The sequence below is a fragment of the Phalangium opilio genome, unplaced genomic scaffold, assembly GCF_054372755.1.
Source record: "Phalangium opilio isolate 3A_F unplaced genomic scaffold, DU_Popi_V2 ptg000017l_1, whole genome shotgun sequence".
Classification (NCBI taxonomy): Eukaryota; Metazoa; Arthropoda; class Arachnida; order Opiliones; family Phalangiidae; genus Phalangium; species Phalangium opilio.
Genome location: NW_028324151.1, coordinates 14,680,604 through 14,698,027, shown reverse-complemented (window position 1 = coordinate 14,698,027; position 17,424 = coordinate 14,680,604). Strand labels below are relative to the sequence as shown.

At 38.2% G+C, this 17,424-nt stretch overlaps 1 protein-coding gene across 1 annotated transcript in view; it reads left to right on the top strand.

Annotated features, from left to right (window-relative positions):
* LOC149704585 (uncharacterized) overlaps positions 1–16,674 on the top strand; it is a 32,296-nt gene extending 15,622 nt beyond the window's left edge. Inside the window, exons 8-14 of the mRNA XM_089867028.1 lie at positions 1,681–1,886; positions 2,623–2,845; positions 5,569–5,624; positions 9,635–9,727; positions 9,795–9,922; positions 13,813–13,915; positions 16,494–16,674. Of these exons, the coding sequence (XP_089723154.1) occupies positions 1,681–1,886; positions 2,623–2,845; positions 5,569–5,624; positions 9,635–9,727; positions 9,795–9,922; positions 13,813–13,915; positions 16,494–16,565 (881 nt within the window). The 3' untranslated portion in view covers positions 16,566–16,674. The remainder of the gene's footprint in view (positions 1–1,680; positions 1,887–2,622; positions 2,846–5,568; positions 5,625–9,634; positions 9,728–9,794; positions 9,923–13,812; positions 13,916–16,493) is intronic.
* Positions 16,675–17,424: the final 750 nt, after the last annotated feature.

Sequence of the window (17,424 nt, the reverse complement as noted above, 5' to 3'; positions counted from 1 at the left end):
GCGTGTTATGCGAGGGGTCGGTCATTCATGAAATCCCGTACGCTACCCGTGAAATCCAATTTAAGAAATCCGAAATCAATGTTGATTTCGAAATCAAATAAAAAATCCGAAATCAGCAACGAAATCACAAAATCAGTAAAGAAATCATAAAATCAATAAAAAAAATCACAAAATCAACAAAGAAATCACGAAATCAACATAGAAATCACGAAATCAGAAGCAAAATCAGTAAAGAAATCGTGAAATCCGTTACAAAATTCACGAAATCCAAAATCAAAAGAAATCACAATATCCGACGAAATGACGGGGAAAATCTCAAAATCCGAGGAAATCAAGGGAAATATTGCAAAATCAGTCGAAATCACGGTAAAAATAGCAAAATCCGACGGAATCACGGGAAAAATCTCAAAATTCGATGAAATCCATTGGATTTTATCGAATTCTGAAATCAAACAAAATCCGACGAAATCAAACGAAACCCGATGAAATCCGACGAAATCAAACAAAATCCGAAGAATCCAAATTGGATTTCGAAATCCCGTACACTTTTTCCTGAACGTCCGACCCCTCGGTGTTATGAATGATGTGATACTATAACGATTACTTACGAAGTTACGGGATATACGGTTAGGTTTCTTGCAATTTGTAAATACGTTACTGATGCCTTTTAAAAACCGTAGCTGGTGTCCAGTTATACAGAATTTACTGTCGTATTATGATGAGAATAAAATTGACAGTTCACAAATGCTTGAAGAAAGCAATAAAAAATCCTTTGGTGGGTGTGAAATTATAATTTTATGTTGTGTAATCTATATCTATATAAATCAAAGTCCTGACTGACTGACTGACTGACTGACTGACAGACTGACTGATAATCAACGCCCAGCCCAAACCGCTTGCCCTAGAAGGCTGAAAATTTGCAGGAACGTTACTCATAAGTAGTAGGCGCGTACTAAGAAAGATTTTTCCAATCCGCCGCCATCTTAAAAAATGGCGCCCAGAAATGTAAAAAATATTCTCTATGCAATTAAGTACGCGCGTTTCAACCGATTTCACAAATATTTAGTACACTGGTTTGATTTAACCTTAAGACGGGCTGAATGGTCTTTCGGGTTAGATTTTTCGCCATCTTTTAAAATGGCGCCCAGAAATGTAAGAAAATATTCTCTATGCAATAAAGTCCGCGCGTTTCAACCGATTTCACAAATATTTAGTACAATGGTTTCCTTTAACCTATAGACGGGCTGAAAGGTCTTTTTGGTTCGATTTGTTGCCATCTTTTAAAATGGCGGCCAAAAACTTAAAAACCCTTCATTATGGAAAAATGTCCGCGTGAAAAGTAATAAAAAATATCCCGACGGGCTGACGGACTGTGCCGAGTGCCAAATTCGCTCCTAGGGTGCTACAAAAATATTAGTCATCAGTAAAATCTACACATAATTTATATCATTTTAGATGGAAGTTCTTATTACACGCGAGCGACGCCGCGGGTAACAGCTAGTGGTTTTATATGCAGTAAGTTATTCTTCTGAACAGTTTTAAAAATCGAATTTGAGTTTTTTAGTTAACGTCTTTTGTAAGATACGAACATTTTCAAATTTTACCTGGATTTGTTTGTACAAATTATTTTTGTAAAGGTGGATTAAGACTCTATTTTGAAGAATGGTTTATAATTTCTAGGATTGAAACTAGAAGCTAAAAAAGAGAGGAATAAGGATTTGAGGAGAAGGATAGATGAACAAGGGGCGAAGGGACTTAATGCCAGAGTTCAACAAGAAAAGATGAGAGTCTTTCAATTAGAAGTCGCCCATTGGGAGCAGAAGCTAAAATCAAGAAAAGAGAAGAAGTGGACTTGGGAAATGGAACAGTTGGCCACCCACGGCAAGGTTGGTTCTTAATCACTTGATTTTCCACTTCACCCTCCCTTTAAGATGTTATTAATAATTGTCTTCGTAAAATCGCTGATGTATCACCTTAAACTTGACAAGTTAAGATTACAAACTATTTTAAGGCTGATTCCGGATATCTTTCCCTTCAAATTGGTGTCCAGATCGTGGAAGTAGGACCTAGGCCTATTTCTTCAGAATTATAAAAGGATACATACGCATTTTTGCAAAGCTTGAAAATTTTCCAGATTTCATAAAAATGTCAATTACGTTTTAAACATAATGATCCTACAAAAGCCATAGTTATGTATCTTTTCACGCAGAAAGTGGGGGACGAAAATATATACCATATAAATGGAAATGTGTATTGACTATATCCTCGTATCTATCAAACATGAACATATTCAGGATAACATAATAGTGTAAAAACAAGGTAATGATTACAGCTTGACGTCATTCTTATTACAATACATGAGAGGATTTTATTTTGAGAATTTACTGGCGCTCTTCCAAAAACGATCAAACTTTGACCTTGTAAATTGCAACCTATCATTGACGCTACCTAGAACAGAAACGGTAGAAATTATCCACAGATGGAGCGGTTCATGGTACGAGGTACCAATGTTACGATTCAGCCTTCTTAAAATGTCCCGAATATGTTCTTCATGAAACATTTTAAATTTGTGGCGAACTTCAAAATAGTTAGGTCCTCTATGTTTCTTCTTTAATGTTTCAGTTTAAAGAAGCTTGCTCGTTGTTGGAAGATTTGCGAATTCAATTAGTTGGAGTTATGGAAGCGAAGCCTAAGCTGTTTTCGACATTTCCACAAAAACCACAACTCGATCAATTCGCTCGCTTCGATCGGCTGACGGGTGACGCTCGATATTCCTCAGAGATAATCGCGATGCTCCGTGGACTGCCCGCCCTCTTCTTCTCGCTGACGAATCATTTTGCTCAAGGTAAGGGCCGTTTAGCACTTGAAAAATTTCAGATGTAGGGTCATATCAAGACCGCTCTACTATTTATTCTTCATTTACTTAGATCAGATATTCATATAACCATAAGTTTATAAGATATGTTCCATAAGGATTACACTTCACAATTCTAGAGACTTACTGAGAGCTAGTTCGAGAACGACGCGAGAATTAGCTACACTTGGTTTTTTATAACGTTTTATAAGGGCATAATTCAACAAGCGACTTTTTGGCAGTCCATCTTTTTATTTAGTCTGTACTAAGCCTTGGTCAGCGCCTCACCAGACGTCGCTTTACCTCAAATCTATGACGATTCACCTACGTCACTTTATAACAGGCTCTCAGTAACTGGTGACAAACTTATGGAGCATATCTTATGAACATATGATACATCGTATAACAACCACTGTGTATCCATTTTCTCAAATTATCCGCTTCAATTCGAGATAGGAGCTGGCATAATAATTACGTATTAAGAATGTCATGTCAATTGTGGCTTCTATCATGGTTCAACGCGCTTAACCACGCTCAGGCATACAGAAAATGAAATCCCAGTATGAAAGACGTCACTCAAAATTTAAACGGATATCAAAGGCACATTAGCCCAGAGTTTCGGGAGTGTAACATAGACCATGAATCTATATATATAGTTATATAGATTCATGCATAGACTCAAAAATTGTGAAAATGACCCTCAGTTTTTGGAGGTCGCTGTTTTCCGCACAGTTTTATTTTTCGCACTTTTAAAACCTATATCCCATTACCGCACAATTTGCAAATAAAACATTTTTATTTTATTGTCGATTACATTTTAAAACCCTCAAACTTACGCTGTTGGCCCATTAGACCGAATCCCATTGGACCGAATATAGCCAAAATATGAGATTATATATGATCGTAAAATTTTCGATGCTATTTAACGATAGATTTATTTTTAATTCAGTTTTTACAAAAGGAATTAAAAAATGCATCTTTTACTTCTTTTTTTTAACAAAAACACTCTTGTTTTTATGCTTGCATCTATCAAATGTGTGTGACATTTATCAGTTACTGAATTTCGGGTGAATATCGAATCTATAATATTCACTGTGGTTAATATATGTTGGTGTTGGTGATTCTTGGATGAATCGCGGACCACACATTAATCTTCGAATGTTTCTAACGATCGCGGACGCAGCTGGTATATCTGGGGTGAAGATTGAATGTGTAATCTAAGACCATTAACAACTCCCGGGACTCGCAACACAAGCTTTCTACATTTCGTGGTTTTCTGTTACGTGCGATCCTAGCGATCCTTGCGGTATATTGAGGAAACATTTAGGGGGTACCGAATTTCCAGTTTACAGGTTCCTCTCTTTGCTATTTAAAAATGGCGGATCACGACGAAGAAGATGAGAATGAAAATGTTAACGTGTACATATTTTTTTAACTACCATATTGCAGATATCAAGCTAATTTAGCGATATATTATTTTGCTATTTTATCATAATTGTACATTAAACGGTTGCGGTCTCGGCCTCCGAATTTAGAAGAAGACGATTTTATTTCTTTTTTTAAGCGATATCCGGAACCGGAAGTTCTGTACACCTTGTAAGTTTCTATCCGTTGCCGCTTGGTGGCACCCTTGTCGCGAAAACAGCCCTAACTCCTAGAGACGGAAATTTCAATACGAGGATCTTATTGGTTTGCGAGTCCAGGGGGTTGTTAGGTGTAATATTCACCAACCTCAGTACATAAATGGTAATTTATCAGTCGCTATTTATCTGAGATGCACTTGACATAAATGATAATGTATCACTCTATTAATATGAGATACAAGTGATAATTTATCACTCGTTGTTGATTTGAGATACACCAGACATAAATGATAAACCATTAATTCACGTATATGCAGTTGGTGAATTTCGGGTGAATATCGAATCTTCTATATTCACTACGTTTTATATAAGTAAGTGTTGTTGGTTCTTGGATGAATCGCGGACTGTACATTAATTCACGATTGTTCTGGTGTAACTCGGGTGAATATTGAATGTCCAATATTCAAGGTGTACATAAACCCAGTGAAGTGTTACTTGGATGTTATTCACCTGATATTGCTATCAGGAAGCCTAATTTCATTAAGGTTTTACCTGGCTTGAAAGTGACCGATATCCATGGGTATATATTAGTGAAGCGAGTGTCACCCATGAATCACCTTGAGTATGAAAAGCCATCTAACGTGACACTTTAATGAGCTGGTATTCACTAATGAAATACTTCTCAAATACAAGTGATAATCATTGACACGTTGTGTCACGTAATATCCAAATGTACTTGGTAACAATCACGTGAAATTCATGTAATATCTACCTATTTGTCATACAATATTTTAGTAAGGGTTATTTTCAATTTCCCTCTAATACATGTGAATATAGGTGAAATTATTCTTCTAACCCTTTTTGACTGTGAGAAAATGAACAGAAATACCTTCAATGATAAATCTAGAGTATATTAAATTATTATTATTAAAAGTTATAAGGTTCTTATGTCAACAGTGATATCTTAGATAATATTTTCCAAGACCCTCCCCCGTTCTCGGCAACAATTAGTATTTAACATTATTCGAACTCCCTTCCATCCTGTCAACGTTATGTAATTTGTGAACAGTCTCTTATTCGTGTTGTTGGGAAAACCGCTTAAAACATTTTTTGTTTTTTTGTTTTTTTCAGAAGGGGTTTGCAAGGTGGAAGAAGCTCTCAGAAATGAATCGGCCATTATCAGTGATGTATGTTATATAAGCTAATTCACAAATTAAAAAAGTAGGAAGAGTAGGTTTCTGAGTCTATATTGCGCGGAAGATTAATAATCTTACGCATCGATGAATAAGTATCCCAGTTGAGAGTTATAAGGTATGTGGCTTTACAGCATACAGGGTTCAGACAAACTTGGAAAACCGGGAAAAATCAGGAAAACAAATATTTGACAAAAACCTTCGGGAAAATTCTGGGAAATTTCGAATTTTTAGTAAAATTCAAGGACATCAGGGAAATTTGCGTCAAACAGGGGCCGAGTAATTAAGCAAAATGTTCATAAACATACCGTCCATAGGATTAACATTACACTATAGAGAGATTTCAGTTGGAGGAGGAGCTGAGTCTCGTGACATAATTTACGCTGCCATGTTGGTGGGTTTAAAGCAGGAATGAAGCTGAGATCACCCAATATGGCTACCAGAACAGCGGTAAGACTTGGGAGGGTGTGATGTACTACTATCTCATCTGAAAGCTCTCTATACTTTGGAGGCTCATAACTCTGGTTATATTAGAGATACGGGGATGTCCTTTGATTATGTCAGGGCCCCCAGATGTCCTATAATTCCTATAAAATCCTATATTTTTGAAGTTGTCCTATAAAATAATATAATTTTGGCTAAAATCGCCAAAAATCCTATAATTTTGAAATTTGGGCGAATTTTAAGCAACCCTTCGGTTAAACCAGGACTCGGGTCTAAAAAATATAAAGTCAGATTGATTTCCCTAGTATTGTAGCTTAAATAGTTAAAAATAGCTCGGTATATCCCCGTATCTCTTGTAGAACGTATAGAGTTATGAGACTCCAAAGTTGGGTGTAATGCTATTCCTATTGAGCGTATATTTTTGAACATTTTGCTTAGTTACTCGAACCCTGTTTGTCGTAATCCCAAGTTTTTAGTATGGTTGGATGGGGGGAAAATAGGGCTATAACATAATCAAAGGGCATCCCCGTATCTCTAGTAGAACCAGAGTTATGAGCCTCCAAGTTGGGTGTAATGCGATTCCTATGAAGGGTATGTTTTTAAACATTTTGCTTACTTACTCGGCCTATGTTTGCAGTACTGGTTCTTTAAAAAAATAAAACTTAATATTATAGTGTCCTATATAATCCTATAATTCTGGAAACCGTCCTATAAAATCCTATATTTTCATGAAATAAATTCCTATAAATATTTTAGAAATTCGGCTGGGGCCCTGTTATGTAATAGTCATATATGCCCCCCCCCTCCTTCGTTAACATTGGATCCATAGGATACTCCATATACGGAAAAAACCTGGAAATCTCAGGGAAATTTGTCTCGAAATTTGTTTTCCAAAAGTTGTATGAACCAGGGAGAGAGGGAGAAGCCGCCTAATGCTAACAGAACTCGTATCTAGCGGGAAGGGGTTGAAAACGGGGGTATGAAATACTATGTTCTCTCTCTCTCTCTCTCTACCTTGGGTCATTCGGTGGATCATTGAGCATGCGCGAAGTGACATCACGAATAGTCGCTACATGAGATAAAAAATTTGGATTTCGCGCAGTAGAGCTCGCGGTAGCCCGGGCGATACTATCCCCGTTGGCTGGGAAATTTACTTCCCCCACCCAAAAGTGAGACACCTCGCGCTATTCACGCGGCATCTCCCTCTCTCCCTGTATGAACCCTGAGCATAGTTGCTCGCCTTTCTAATGATGACTCAAAGAAAATATACGCTCCAGGAATGGAAGGTATGTCTCGGGGTTGGGTTGACCAAGGAACTTCCGGTCTATGCAATTTCAATGTAGCCGGAAATACCTCGGTCAACCGAGCCTGCCTTTGGAGCGTACTAGGAGGGGAGAGACAAAAATTTACACTAGAGGAAGCTACACTTTCCATTCCTGGGGCGTGTATCTTCTTTGGATGACTACAGTATTGTAGTAGTACCATATTCGTTGGTGCGTAGGATTGACTTCAAACTAGGGCTGTGCGTGTACTCGATAAGAGACGAATACTAGATGGAGTGTCGAGCCGTGTACTCCACTCTATACCCGATAAGAGATTTTCCGAGACTCGAAAAAGTTTCGAGTATTAAACTTGGGCTCGATAAATAATCGAACCTGCTTTTGGAAGGCCTATAACTCTGGAAATGGGATTAAGTAGTTATAAAAACTTCTAGAAAGACACTATTATTAGACTCAAATTTGTGCTGATTAGTAGTTCAGAGCGTAATGGTTGTGTAATGTAGTTGGGTAGTAGCTCCTAGCTGGTTCAATAGTGGAAGTAAAAGTAATAAAAATGCAGTTAAAGGGAGGGTGAAGTGGAAAATCAAGTGATTTTTTTTATCGATTCTTCTACTAATTATAAGACCAGCCTGCGTAGTGAAACATTCAGGAAATACTTCCGAATGATTTTAGAATTCAAATTAGGTTCAGATTTTAAGGATAATTTTAAATAAGGACCTCCGACCAACCGCGTAACGCCCTGCCTTTTTGTTAACAAAATTCTTGTGGCACGCGCCATGCCCAAAGAAATTTATCACGAGATTTGATAAAATTAGGCGCGCGACGTGACAATCGTGGCGCGAGACACGGAGCGTGCCACGAGAATTATAAGTAAGAAGTATAACAATGGCTAGCAGTGACTTATTTGAGGAAATGAGGAATTAGTTCAACTATATAGGCCTATATTTTGAAGACGATATTAATGAGGAATTAGTTGGTCAATGTAAAAGGAAGGAACGAGAATGTAATACCGTCTGGTATTTCTTTGAAATATAGTTAATGTGCAAAACTACTATGTTATTATGAGAGCAATAAATTAACAAAAAAATGTGGAAATACTAGAAAATAAATTTCAAATTACTCGATAAATACTCGAATGAAATAATACTTAAAAAGGATTTTATTAATGGTGGTCCTTTCCTTTAAATAATTAAATTTTATTAGTCCAAGTTCTTTAGAAATACTAAATTAAATTAGTTTATCGTTCTTCTCGAAGCTTTGGTGACATAAATATGACTGAAACAAGTGAATTAAATATACTTTCCGAATGTTCTGGCACATGGTAGCGAAAATATTTTTATGGGTGAGCGTACGATTGGTCACTCTTTGAACATCTGACTTTTATTTATTTAGGACTAATAAGGTCATAGTCACCCGTCCAATGATTTAGAATCTCATGAAAGTTGCCAAATTTACTAAGAGCCCCATTTGATACTGTAAAATTCTTAAAAAAAAAAAAAAATCTAGAAATAGCTGCATCCTACTCTGAGTCCTGAAAATTGTGTGTTTATGTTTTTTGAGTTTGCCCTACATTAAAATTTTCCCAATTAACTTCGGAAATTTAATAAGCTCTGTAAGTTTGTGTAATGTTGCTAAGAGCGGGGACGAGCCAAGGTAACACCCGGGAGGGGGCGTGGCGGCCGAGCATAAGGTTTCCGGCCCAGGGCAAGGAACGGTCCGAACCAAGGGCGAACCCAAAGAACTCCCGAACCGGCACACTGGGCGCTCAGACCCCCTCCGCCACGTTAAGGCCTTATGCTCTGCTCCAACGGGGTGACAACCTGAGGGAGCGGGAGGGGATATCGCCCATGACTTAAACTACTTTGTTAGAGTATAACGCATGGTTGTCACTTTATCAATTAAGCCTTCAAAAAACGCCCATTTCTGCACCTGTAACAGTTAAACTTTATGAATATCCCCTATTCATCAATTTTTTTTTTCTAAAAAATAACATGCAGATATTTTATTCCGATGGACCCAAAGACTATTTAGTGTTTATTGTCTACACTGATAGGAAACTCAACCTGATTTACAGTTCCTTAAAATTCCCGCTCAACGTACGTCGGGTTGATGTTAGTTTCATTACAAAGAACTATTACTGTTAGGAATTTCCAATGATTTTCAGGGTTTAAAATTTCAAGAATTTACATTTGAATATTCGCACACCCACCGATCTCGCGTGTATTAAACCTTTCGATTCAATTATGTTTTTTTTTTTTTTTTTTTCACTTTTCTTGGCAGTTGGATGGTCAAGCGAAATTGATAGAAATTGAAACCAGGGATCTGGAAGATTTCGTGAACATAACCAAAAAACATACGGAAACAGAAAACGCGGTATGTCAGCCCTTAATCATCTAGTCTAAACATAGACGGAAAATATGTATAAACATTTTCATTGTAGAAAATGCAATCGGAACTTGAAACTATCCAAAGTAACGTACGTGCTTTACGAGTTGAGCTTCTCCAAATCTCACAACCGAGCAAGCAACTTACTCAGTTGGAAGAGGATGTTCGTCACCGTGAAGAGAAGTAAGCGAGAGTATTAGGTCTAACTATTCGCGAGAGTATTAGGTCTAACTATTCGCGAGAGTATTAGGTCTAACTATTCGCGAGAGTATTAGGTCTAACTATTCGCGAGAGTATTAGGTCTAACTATTCGCGAGAGTATTAGGTCTAACTATTCGCGAGAGTATTAGGTCTAACTATTCGCGAGAGTATTAGGTCTAACTATTCGCGAGAGTATTAGGTCTAACTATTCGCGAGAGTATTAGGTCTAACTATTCGCGAGAGTATTAGGTCTAACTATTCGCGAGAGTATTAGGTCTAACTATTCGCGAGAGTATTAGGTCTAACTATTCGCGAGAGTATTAGGTCTAACTATTCGCGAGAGTATTAGGTCTAAATATTCGCGAGAGTATTAGGTCTAAATATTCGCGAGAGTATTAGGTCTAAATATTCGCGAGAGTATTAGGTCTAAATATTCGCGAGAGTATTAGGTCTAAATATTCGCGAGAGTATTAGGTCTTAACTATTCGCGAGAGTATTAGGTCTTAACTATTCGCGAGAGTATTAGGTCTTAACTATTCGCGAGAGTATTAGGTCTTAACTATTCGCGAGAGTATTAGGTCTTAACTATTCGCGAGAGTATTAGGTCTTAACTATTCGCGAGAGTATTAGGTCTTAACTATTCGCGAGAGTATTAGGTCTTAACTATTCGCGAGAGTATTAGGTCTTAACTATTCGCGAGAGTATTAGGTCTTAACTATTCGCGAGAGTATTAGGTCTTAACTATTCGCGAGAGTATTAGGTCTTAACTATTCGCGAGAGTATTAGGTCTTAACTATTCGCGAGAGTATTAGGTCTTAACTATTCGCGAGAGTATTAGGTCTTAACTATTCGCGAGAGTATTAGGTCTTAACTATTCGCGAGAGTATTAGGTCTTAACTATTCGCGAGAGTATTAGGTCTTAACTATTCGCGAGAGTATTAGGTCTTAACTATTCGCGAGAGTATTAGGTCTTAACTAACTATTCGCGAGAGTATTAGGTCTTAACTATTCGCGAGAGTATTAGGTCTTAACTATTCGCGAGAGTATTAGGTCTTAACTATTCGCGAGAGTATTAGGTCTTAACTATTCGCGAGAGTATTAGGTCTTAACTATTCGCGAGAGTATTAGGTCTTAACTATTCGCGAGAGTATTAGGTCTTAACTATTCGCGAGAGTATTAGGTCTTAACTATTCGCGAGAGTATTAGGTCTTAACTATTCGCGAGAGTATTAGGTCTTAACTATTCGCGAGAGTATTAGGTCTTAACTATTCGCGAGAGTATTAGGTCTTAACTATTCGCGAGAGTATTAGGTCTTAACTATTCGCGAGAGTATTAGGTCTTAACTATTCGCGAGAGTATTAGGTCTTAACTATTCGCGAGAGTATTAGGTCTTAACTATTCGCGAGAGTATTAGGTCTTAACTATTCGCGAGAGTATTAGGTCTTAACTATTCGCGAGAGTATTAGGTCTTAACTATTCGCGAGAGTATTAGGTCTTAACTATTCGCGAGAGTATTAGGTCTTAACTATTCGCGAGAGTATTAGGTCTTAACTATTCGCGAGAGTATTAGGTCTTAACTATTCGCGAGAGTATTAGGTCTTAACTATTCGCGAGAGTATTAGGTCTTAACTATTCGCGAGAGTATTAGGTCTTAACTATTCGCGAGAGTATTAGGTGGTCTAAGTATTCGCGAGAGTATTAGGTCTTAACTATTCGCGAGAGTATTAGGTGGTCTAAGTATTCGCGAGAGTATTAGGTGGTCTAAGTATTCGCGAGAGTATTAGGTGGTCTAAGTATTCGCGAGAGTATTAGGTGGTCTAAGTATTCGCGAGAGTATTAGGTGGTCTAAGTATTCGCGAGAGTATTAGGTGGTCTAAGTATTCGCGAGAGTATTAGGTGGTCTAAGTATTCGCGAGAGTATTAGGTGGTCTAAGTATTCGCGAGAGTATTAGGTGGTCTAAGTATTCGCGAGAGTATTAGGTGGTCTAAGTATTCGCGAGAGTATTAGGTGGTCTAAGTATTCGCGAGAGTATTAGGTGGTCTAAGTATTCGCGAGAGTATTAGGTGGTCTAAGTATTCGCGAGAGTATTAGGTGGTCTAAGTATTCGCGAGAGTATTAGGTGGTCTAAGTATTCGCGAGAGTATTAGGTGGTCTAAGTATTCGCGAGAGTATTAGGTGGTCTAAGTATTCGCGAGAGTATTAGGTGGTCTAAGTATTCGCGAGAGTATTAGGTGGTCTAACTATTCGCGAGAGTATTAGGTGGTCTAACTATTCGCGAGAGTATTAGGTGGTCTAACTATTCGCGAGAGTATTAGGTGGTCTAACTATTCGCGAGAGTATTAGGTGGTCTAACTATTCGCGAGAGTATTAGGTGGTCTAACTATTCGCGAGAGTATTAGGTGGTCTAACTATTCGCGAGAGTATTAGGTGGTCTAACTATTCGCGAGAGTATTAGGTGGTCTAACTATTCGCGAGAGTATTAGGTGGTCTAACTATTCGCGAGAGTATTAGGTGGTCTAACTATTCGCGAGAGTATTAGGTGGTCTAACTATTCGCGAGAGTATTAGGTGGTCTAACTATTCGCGAGAGTATTAGGTGGTCTAACTATTCGCGAGAGTATTAGGTGGTCTAACTATTCGCGAGAGTATTAGGTGGTCTAACTATTCGCGAGAGTATTAGGTGGTCTAACTATTCGCGAGAGTATTAGGTGGTCTAACTATTCGCGAGAGTATTAGGTGGTCTAACTATTCGCGAGAGTATTAGGTGGTCTAACTATTCGCGAGAGTATTAGGTGGTCTAACTATTCGCGAGAGTATTAGGTGGTCTAACTATTCGCGAGAGTATTAGGTGGTCAAAGTATTCGCGAGAGTATTAGGTGGTCTAAGTATTCGCGAGAGTATTAGGTGGTCTAAGTATTCGCGAGAGTATTAGGTGGTCTAAGTATTCGCGAGAGTATTAGGTGGTCTAAGTATTCGCGAGAGTATTAGGTGGTCTAAGTATTCGCGAGAGTATTAGGTGGTCTAAGTATTCGCGAGAGTATTAGGTGGTCTAAGTATTCGCGAGAGTATTAGGTGGTCTAAGTATTCGCGAGAGTATTAGGTGGTCTAAGTATTCGCGAGAGTATTAGGTGGTCTAAGTATTCGCGAGAGTATTAGGTGGTCTAAGTATTCGCGAGAGTATTAGGTGGTCTAAGTATTCGCGAGAGTATTAGGTGGTCTAACTATTCGCGAGAGTATTAGGTGGTCTAACTATTCGCGAGAGTATTAGGTGGTCTAAGTATTCGCGAGAGTATTAGGTGGTCTAAGTATTCGCGAGAGTATTAGGTGGTCTAAGTATTCGCGAGAGTATTAGGTGGTCTAACTATTCGCGAGAGTATTAGGTGGTCTAACTATTCGCGAGAGTATTAGGTGGTCTAACTATTCGCGAGAGTATTAGGTGGTCTAACTATTCGCGAGAGTATTAGGTGGTCTAACTATTCGCGAGAGTATTAGGTGGTCTAACTATTCGCGAGAGTATTAGGTGGTCTAACTATTCGCGAGAGTATTAGGTGGTCTAACTATTCGCGAGAGTATTAGGTGGTCTAACTATTCGCGAGAGTATTAGGTGGTCTAACTATTCGCGAGAGTATTAGGTGGTCTAACTATTCGCGAGAGTATTAGGTGGTCTAACTATTCGCGAGAGTATTAGGTGGTCTAACTATTCGCGAGAGTATTAGGTGGTCTAACTATTCGCGAGAGTATTAGGTGGTCAAAGTATTCGCGATTAATCGGGAAGTAAAAAGTTCACCAGGGCCTAACTATTCGCACACCCCTACTATATACTATATACGTACAGAATATAATATTTAATTCTTTTTCCAAATTATATTTAGATTTCGTCGAGTTGAAGAGGAACGGGAAAAAATGGAAACTCACTTCCGCGCCCTCATTGACCAAGAAATCGGTCAAAAGGAAACGAGACAAAATGAATTGGATGTAAGTAAACTTCGTCAGTTTTTAGTTACTTAAACTTTAGCGCAATAGCCTCCATACATCGAGTTTGGCAAAAGCTGAGACATAGAAATCGGCCTTTATGTAGAAGAGATTGCTTAAGCTTTTAGTTTCTAGAGCTTTGCAAATTGTGGGGTGAATACATCCTTTAAAATATGTTTCTCTTCATCGTTTGCCGCCAGACACGAGAAAAAGTATTATTTTAGTTACGCATGCCTCTTTCATATTTTATCTATTTCACAGTTGTCCATTGCAAACTTTTAACGGAAACCGGTAATGTCAAAATAGCCCAATCCAAAAAAAAAATTCAGAAACATTCTTGCCCCTGGTTTTTCTTACGAAGGGGCTCTTGCTCTATGACAAAAGTTAGAAGCGGGTATTCTATATTTATGGTGAATTCCCAGTGAATTATTTTCCCAGAAATTTCCAAATTTAATTCTGATGGTATGGTCAACTAGTTACGAACCTTTCGAACGCCCCTACACTTCAGTAGGCCATTGTCAAGTGCTAACTCTTAGCACCATTGTATTTGTGTGAAAACTAGCTTCGATTTTGAAGACACGGGGGTTCTTTACGATTCTGTACTGCACTACCCTACATAATCGCGTACCAAGGAGGCTGGGAGGACTTCGGTGCCGAGGCAATGTTATAGGTATGGGGATTTCCATTTCATCCCTCTCTCTCTCTTTCAATCTGGCAGTGAGGGGATAAATTTGGTGGTGCTATTGGATTGGCAAAAACACACTTAATTTCTGTCAATAATGCCCCTTTAGGGGCTAGGTGGACCATTCTAAAAATACTTCCTTTTGCTTTTAAAATTCCCCACGATTTTGTCGAATGTTTATATAGTTGAGCAGCATTGAGAGCGTGAAATCCTTATTGTCGACGGGTGAGAGTGAGAGACATTTTGAAGGGAGTAGGAAACCTGCCATTTAAATTAAGGCAGTACGATAATTCTCTCTCGCTTTAAATATACGAACAAACGTAAAGCACACTTCACAATGCCTTACTAGTACAATTAAATCTTATGCCATGGATGCATGTAATTTTAGAAGCAGGAATAGAGAACAGAGTAATTTGAGGGACCTCCTTCCCCGGGACGATGGGGGAGGTAAAAAGGAACTACGTATTTTTCGCCGTCCTCGTTAGCAACGTCATCAAAACGTAGTTTAAGTGGGCCAACTTTCTTTTCGTGTTGAATGGAGTAGAGAGCTGCACGGAACGGAATTTTTTCCGTTTTTCGCGGAGTCCGTTCCGTTCCGCCGACTTAAAACGAAATCGGAAGGAAGAAAGATCTATATAACGGAAACGGAAGAGCTAATGAAGGAGTTGTGGAAACGGAACGGAAAAAGGAAAAAAATATCTTACGGTTACGGAAATGAAACGGATCGGACACAGATATTTTGTTCTCTGCAGTTCTCTAGAATGGAGGCGCTCTATATTGGGCTATGAGTCGGACTGAAGTAAAGGCTAACCGTTCTCTATTCTTGCATCTAAAATTACATGGATCCCTGGTTATTCTTAAACTTAATGCGATAATCTCCTTCCTTTTAAAATACACTAACGAAAAATGTCAATTCACCACAATCCTCTCCAATTCACTTTCCCGTTACTGAAGAACGAAAATTTTTATACTGCCAAAGGTGTACGCTTTCACGACGCCGCCACTGACATCAACAGGGCAGGTCAAACTAATACCCATTAACTGACAATATAAGTGAGGTTTATCATATTACTGAAGTTCAGATATTGCAGTTTTTTTATATTTTTATTACTTAATCGTTTATCACTCTTTGATTCAATCAACTGATTTTACTTTTAATCGATTTATTCCCTCTAAATTCATTTAAGAAATTGCAGCTCTACGATTTTTCAAGAACAAATGAGGGTGGTGTGAGAACTTATACATTTAACCTCGAATGTTGAATAGCCATATTCATTTTGTCGCCAAAGGTTGTACTGCATTGCAGTAACTGCTATTTCCACCTCCGTTCTTTAGAGCTTCTTGGTCAAAACTCATTTCAGCGGTTACGGATTACGCGTAATAATTTTAGCACTGTCAAGAGCAAGGCTTGAAAGATTACGCGTAATCACTTTAGTACAGTCAAATGTACTGCCGTGTACAATGATTACGCTGAGTGTCAAGCCATAATGGTCCTCATTCATGTACACGAATATGTGTTAGGTTATTAAGGTTGTCGGGTAAGTCCGGAGGATCATGTACCGTTACTTATGTGGAAGGGTTTGGATTTACATGGCAATATTGGCTGAGTGTGTTACGACGGCTCAGATGACTGCAACCACTAGTGATTGAAAATTTTATATATTAGGGAAATTGAGAAAACAAAGGGGGATCGGATTTAAGTGTGACGTTCTTTTGCATAACTCGTTATGAATGAATTGCTTTTAGATATTTATTCCGCAGGAAAGAATATAACATGTCATTGGAACTGAGAAGTATTTAATTTAAAATACTTTCTTTTAGCAGAAACGGACTTCCAATTGATACTTATCACATGTCTGAAATCGGCTCAATATTTAGTAAAATTTTTGCTTCTTTCAGCTGGTATACTACAATCTTCTTGGTGAATTAGACAGAATGAGTGAAGCCCTTTGGAAATTTGCTCAAGAATGATCATCCTACTCCGAGATCTTTTTGATTTTCTTGTTCATAGTTCATTTGAAATGCTATTGTTTCTTATTTTTTATTGTTTCAAAAATTAATAAAGTATTATATTGAAAAATTTGGAAAATTTGATTGCTCCCACAAAGTGTAGCGGGGAAAACCCTCATATGAGCGGTTATCATATGAGCAAATCCCATGATAGCGGTGGTCATAACTGTGATTTATAAAGAATGGGTAGATTTTACTGATGACTAATATTTTTGAAGCTCCCTAGGAGCGAAGGCACTCGGCGTTGTCCGTCGGGACATTTTTTATTGCTTTTCATGTGGACATTATTCCATAAAGAAGAGTTATTAAGTTTTTGTTTTGGCCGCCATTCAAAAACTTGGCAACAAATCGAACCCAAAAGACCATTCATCCCGTCTATAGGTTAAAGGAAACCAGTGTACTAAATATTTGTGAAATCTTTTGAAACGCGCGGACTTCCTTGCATCAAGAAGGAATTTACTATAAGAAGACCTAAGTAGCGCGATTTTACGCTTCTACTCTTACGCCGGTGTTAGTGGACAAGCCCGTCATTGCTCTGCGCATTCCTATTGGATCCCGTGGGGATAGGTCATACAGACGCAAATGACGTATTCCGACTAGATAAAAAAAACCTCGAGCAAAGTAAACAAAGAATGGAGGCTGCCAGCGGTGCTGAAACGGTACGCAAATGGTTTTTTATTTCCATTAACAAGTTAGTTAAAGGTTTTGAACCTAACTTAATGGATTTTGAATACGTGTCTCTACGTAAAAATCGTTCGTTCTATAATTGTTTCTAAATCGAATCAAGTGTACTATACTTATGATTTCGTGAGTTCCAAAA